The following is a 6,000-nucleotide window of genomic DNA, read 5'->3' as shown; positions in this document are numbered from 1 at the left end:
ACTGGTGTGAGATGGTAACTCATGGTGGTTTTGGTTTGCATTTCTCTAATGATTAGTGACGTAAAGCACTTTTTCATACATTGTCACTTGTATGTCTTCTTTTGAGAAATGTCTGTTCATGTCCTTGTGTACAAGCACTTAGAAGGAGCATCTTCTGGGGATGGGGGAGTGTGCAGGGGCAAGACAGAGGAAAGGAAGACATCGCAGAAAACAAGACATGTTGCTCTGACTTCCATTCTAGTAGTCATCTGTGCCGTGCTCCCCAGCTCTCACTCTCTCCCAAAGCCATCCATCCAACCCCAACCAAAGACAAGCAGAGCCAGAAGTCTTTGCTTTCACATTTAATCCAAGGAAAAAGAAAGAAAACCAATCAGTGGGAAAACTCAAGAATTGGATGGCTGAGGGAGGGGACAGATGAAGCGCACTGGGGCTGGGACTGAATATGGACAGTGGATGGTAGGGTCCTCACTCTCTTGAGGTCCCTCAAATACAAGAGTCCACAATGGCAGGGAGGGAGAACAGAGTCATAGAGCTAATGTGGTGGGCACACACACCTGTTCCAACCCAGCCCCAGCCCTGTTCCAGGTGAGCCAAGGACTGACAGCCTCTGCTCCCACCTGATAGGTACCTGGGAGGGCTGTGGAGTGGGGCTCAGGCAGGGGAGGTAGGAAGCTGCTCAGAGAGGAAAGACCAAGAAGAGACAGGAGGGAAGGGCCCCAGGCCTGCCCCTTGGGCATCCCTAGCAGTGAAGGTGCCATGAAGACCAGGCACCCAACCCATCTCCATCAGAGATGATGGTCATTTGGATCAAGGGGGCAGAGGCAGCTGCAACAACAGATCTTCCCCTGCCTCTACCCTCAAATCCCCCAGAGAAGGTAGGAAATGGCAAGTGACCCTATAGCCTCAGGTCAGCAAGAAAACACCCCATTTCCTTCCCACTCCCTTAGGCTGAGGGTGATGCAAGGCAGAGCTGAATCAGGATGAAACGACACTGACTAAGGGAAAAGAGGAGCAGGAGAATGAGTGTGTAGTATACGCAGAGCCACACCAACGAGATGGGGGCAGGCCTGGCCTTTCCACCCCATGTGTATAGTCTATGCAAATGCAAATGAGATTCCTAGTATAAGAAATATATTCTAACATTTGTAATAAATATTCTGTTTATTCTCCTTCCCCTTCCCTAGGAAATGAGCACACAGTGGTTCAGGGGCCAGCTTTGGCTGACGCTGCAGCGAAGACTAGTTAGACACTTGGAAGAACTGGGAGGCACAGGGGTTTGGACTCAGGGTGTCACAGGTTGTCCCCTCTGAGGACAGGCTCACCCCGGAAGGAATGCAGAGAATAATGAAGGATGAGATGCCCAAGTACATCTAGAACAGCATTCTTTCTTAAAGGGAGGCTCCTATTTTACAAAACTGCCCTCCCCAAGTTATGGCAGGGGGGCATTTAGGGTAGGGGGACAATAAGACAAGGGAGGAGACATCAGGAAAGGACCAGGGCTTTGGAGTCTGGGATCAGGGTATTATAAGAAATGAGGGCTGATGGGGAACCCCCAGAAAGGGGCCCCAAAGAGTGACCTCCAAAACAAAACAACCCTTTGCTTCCTCCCCAAACTAAACCTGACACACACACACACACACACACATACACACACCCTGGTGCCAGAGGCACAGACAGGTGCCGAGCATGCACGTGGAACCACAGGCTATACAGACTACAGTGTAAATGGCGCCTCTGGAGTTGTGTGTGAGGAACCTCCTGGAGGGCAACTGTCCTTCAAGCCCAGGCTCCCAAGGTCCCCTCTGCACTCCTCCTTAGCCCCTCCAACCTGGCAGCCCTGATGCAAGTGGGCTACCTGGACCTGGCTAGACAGAAAACCAAATGGACCAAGGTCAAGGACATAGAGCTCAGACCTGTGCCTGCTGTGGGCCATGGAGAGCTTGGGGCTCTTCAGTTGGTAGCAGCAGGTTGTCACAGGGCTCAGCCCTCCATCCTGCCCCTATCTGGGCTGAGCCCACTGGCCCCTGCCAGCCTGGCCCTGTGGGGAGCAGGGCTGACCTGTCAGGACACATTGGAGAAATCTGGAGAAACTTCGGCAGTGAGAAGCTGTGGATGAGGGAAGGACCGAGCAGCATCTGCCCTGCGACCCTGTCCCTTTCCAAAGGAGCTGGGAGCTGCAGTGCTCTGCAGCTGTGGCCACTGGCTCTCACTCTGACTCCCCCAGCCTTCAAGATGGCACCAGCCTGGCACCACCACCCGGGCCTGCCTGGCTGCCAGCGGGCCACACATTCCCCTGGTCACACGGAAACAGCCCAAGGCCTGTTCCTCCAACACAAGGGTGAGAGGTGGGAGGAGTCCAGGAATGGGGTGGGTGTGGCCAGTCCAGAGAACTGGTGACTGGGGAGGGGTGGCAGGGGGCAGTGTGCCTACTGACCATGTGGTCCCAAAGCAGCTTTTATCTTCTCTGTACTGACCATTATGGAGGTGACTCTGACACATTCCTGGGCATAGCTTGGCCCTCAGAGATATCTGGTGACCAATGGGCATCGGGAGTGGGCAGCACCTGGGCACAAGGTACCCCATGAATGCCCACCTCCCTGGCAGTGCACGCCTCTGTGCTGAAGCCAGACTTAGGGCCTGCTGGGAGCTGTTACCCAAGGACAGCCAGATACGGGGGCTAAGGATTGTGGCAGGGGGTCACAGGTCAGGAGGGGGATGGATTCAGGTTCTGGGTTTCAACACAGAGTGAGCCAAGGACCAGGTGAACAGGCTCAGTACACCCAGCTGACAGGCACCCACTGGGGCTCTGTCCGTAGCTTCTCCATGGCTGTCTGGAGCTCGCGGAAGGTCCTCTCCAGGTTGCTATTGACCAGGCAGAGGTCAAAGTAGTGCCCGTAGCCCCGCTGGATGCGGCTGCTCTCCTCCACTGTCCGTCTCAGGTCCGCCTCCTGCCCAGGCACAAGGGGACCACCCTACAGTCAGTGCCCACAACTCACCCCCACTGTCAGAAGGAGCTACAGCTGCCCCCACTCCCCGTCCCCAAAGCCCAACCCTGGTGTGGACTCCCTGGCTAGGGAGGCAGGGGCCCCTCTCTGCGTGCCTCAAAGTGGCTCACCATCAACCACAAACAGATGGTGAGTGAAAGGGAGGAAATAAGCTTTAATAACTGCCAATCACACCCCTAAATGCTTTGCATGCCACATAATCTTCACTACAGCTCTGCAAGATAGGATTAATTCTTTCCCATTTATAACAGAGAAAATGAAGGCATAAAAAGGTCACACAGCCAGTCAGTGGCTAAACAGGGTCTGCCTGACTCTCAAGCCAGTGCTCCCTCAAGTCTGACTAGGCTGCCTTACCTATGCAGCTAGACAGGCTGGTACCAGGGCAATCCACAAGTACCCAGGGCAACCCCACCCTCGACCCAGTGGAAGCTGGATGGGCAGGGGTGGGGAAGGGTACTTGACAACTGACTTAAATAAGCTGAAGCTAGCCGCATCCCAACAGCTCCAGTTGGCCAGACCTGTTGCCAAGGAGGAGGTGCCCAGAATGGGGATCAGGCAAAGGTCCAGAGCTCCTTAAGGGGGTCATTGGCAGAAGGGTGCCAGCCTAGACAGCCTCTCCTGGGCCCCAGGCACGCTCTGACCTGGGGCCTGAATGCTGCAGCACCAGGCATGGCCAGCAGAGGGACCCCTGCGCTCAGAGCGCCGCAAACCCTCCACCTCCTGGGAAGGCGCAGCAAGACATAGGAACGAGGATGGGGCTGGAGTTCTGCAATGAGGCCTTGAAGCCTCTCCTCCAGGCGCTGCCTGCTCCCTGACGCTGACTCAGCCCTCCAGCCAGCCTTCCCGCCTCTGGCTTTCTCCTACCCTTCAGCTTTCCCCCAGCTGTAAGCAACCCAAGCTCACCTGGCCCACCTCCTGCCCACCTCTCCCAGTTGCCCTCGGGAACTCTCTCTGGCCAGCACTCTGTCTCTGCAGAGTGGGCTGAGCCGGGGGCCTGGAGTCAGAAGCACATGTATCCCAGGCTAGGTGTGTGCCTGGCTCACTCTGAGACTTTGGACTTCCTCTCTCAGACCTCCCCTTCCACATCTATGCAGGGGGGACCACGTCCTGCCTCACTGATAACTGGAGCAGGCCCCTGTCCCTCCCCAACACCACCTCCTTCTCTCTGTCAGCTCAGGCCTGTCCCCCACCACCCTAGGCAGCTATCAGACCCCTCCCCCACACCTCAGAGCCCTCACCGTGAGCTGCTTGGTGGATACTCCACTCTCCAGCGCAGCCCTGTTCATGGCCTGCAGGGTCTCGAAGTCTGGGGCCTCGATGAACACCACGTAAGGGACAAACTCGGCCGTTCGTAGCACCTTCACCGCCTGCAGAAGGAGAAGGCAGGGTAGGGAGTATATCCCCATGTCTGTCCTAGGAACCAGAGAAAGGCTGTGAGGGTGACTGGGGTTGGGGTGGGCACTTGGGAGTGGATGAGAAAAGGGTGCCCGGGGGTCTGGGACATGAGTCCTGGGACAAATGACAAACAGCTGGCAGGTGGCTGGGGTGACTGGAGGAGACTAGAGGAGGAGTGGGGACTCTGGAAGGCTGAGAAAGGTTCCAGGTGGGCTGGGTTTCTAGCAGTAGTTGAGGGCAAAGGGGGTACATGGGCGTGTTCAGGTGACAGGTGTCTGGAACTATATGGGGGAGCAATGAGGCAGCAGAGAGGACATTGGGCAGGCTGGGAAGGAGCAGAGTGGCGGTACCTGGGGGTTGACATCCAGCACGCACACCTTCCCAGCAGCGACCACGCCCCGGATGGAGTCAATACGTGTGCCATACAGGTTGCCCTCGTATTCGCCATGCTCCAGGTAGCGCCCAGCACGGATGTCAGCCTCCATCTCCCCACGGGACACAAAGCTGTAACCCTGACCTTCCCGCTCTGAGTCTTTCGGCCGCCGGGAGGTGTCTAGGGGGATGGGGGTAGGTTGGACCGAATGGGCACGGGCAGGTCACAGTGCCTCAGACACATATATGCACCCCTACCCAGGCCCCCGTTTCCCAGCCTTGGAAGTGCAGTCTGCTCCCCATCTTGCCAGCACTGCTGCCTTTGCACACACCTGCCCCCCACTCTCCCCACTGGCACACACAGAGACATGAGCTGGTAATCATGGTACAGCCCAGAGCCCACAGAAGAGAGGCTGAGGTCCAGAAAGGGCAATGTACAGCCCAAAGCCACACAGCAAGAGCCAAGCAGACCAGGGCAGTGCTCTTAATCCTGCCTCTGGCAGCCAGGAGCTTCCACCACCCCCGCTGGTTCTGCCTCTAAGAAGCCCTGTCTTCCACAAGGCTACACACGCGCAGCTCGTAGCCTGTTTCACCCGGGTGCACAGCTGGGCACTCACTTTCTTCATGGCTTTTAGCAAGTGAAACAAGAGAAGGAAAGTGGACGCCAGCCCAGCCCACTAGGCCACCTGTTGGCTGGACACCTCCCTCACCCTTCCTGAGCCTGAAGTTCCCCTAACCACCCACAGAGGGCGTGCACCCCAACCCGTGTACCCAAAGGTACCACCTGGCCTGGTGCCCATGAAGATGCCCATTCGGTGGGCCCAGCCCTGGCCCCAGGGGAGCCCTGCTCCTTGTCCCCAACTCAGCAGGGCCCAGCTCCCACTCACAGGGCACCGTGGTGCCATAGCGATCTGGATCCCACATGATGAGCTTGTTCTTCAGGCTGCGCCGTCCCACGCCCTGAGCCCCAATCAGTACCAGGGTTTTCCGGCGGAACGGGGGCATGCGGGCCACCTCCTCATAAATGAGCAGCTCATGACGGTCAAACTCTGGACACAGGGAGATGGCGCTGCTCACCAGGCTGCACGGTGAGGGAGGGGCGGAGCTCTCAGGGAGGCTGAGGGCAAGAGGGCTTGGAACAGGGGAGCAGGGGGGAGTCGGGCAGGGCCTAGGGACACGGCTGGCAGCATCTGAGCCAGTCACGCATCTTCACAGGTGATGGGTGGGG

General features: G+C 57.3%; 1 protein-coding gene across 6 annotated transcripts in view; it reads right to left on the bottom strand.

Moving 5' to 3' along the window:
- Nucleotides 1-326: 326 nt before the first annotated feature.
- The window catches only part of MPP2 (MAGUK p55 scaffold protein 2), a 42,015-nt gene continuing 36,341 nt past the window's right edge, over nucleotides 327-6,000 (bottom strand). For all 6 annotated transcript variants that reach the window (XM_031011179.3, XM_055387999.2, XM_031011181.3 and 3 more), the window contains 4 exons: nucleotides 5,660-5,821; nucleotides 4,751-4,953; nucleotides 4,244-4,372; nucleotides 327-2,948 (listed from right to left, as the gene is read on the bottom strand). In XM_031011179.3, the coding sequence (XP_030867039.2) occupies nucleotides 2,772-2,948; nucleotides 4,244-4,372; nucleotides 4,751-4,953; nucleotides 5,660-5,821 (671 nt within the window). In that variant the 3' untranslated portion in view covers nucleotides 327-2,771. The remainder of the gene's footprint in view (nucleotides 2,949-4,243; nucleotides 4,373-4,750; nucleotides 4,954-5,659; nucleotides 5,822-6,000) is intronic.

This window comes from Gorilla gorilla, chromosome 4, assembly GCF_029281585.2.
Source record: "Gorilla gorilla gorilla isolate KB3781 chromosome 4, NHGRI_mGorGor1-v2.1_pri, whole genome shotgun sequence".
NCBI lineage: Eukaryota > Metazoa > Chordata > Mammalia > Primates > Hominidae > Gorilla > Gorilla gorilla.
The sequence above is the reverse complement of the archived record's forward strand: the minus strand, read 5'-3'. Positions and strand labels throughout refer to the sequence as shown.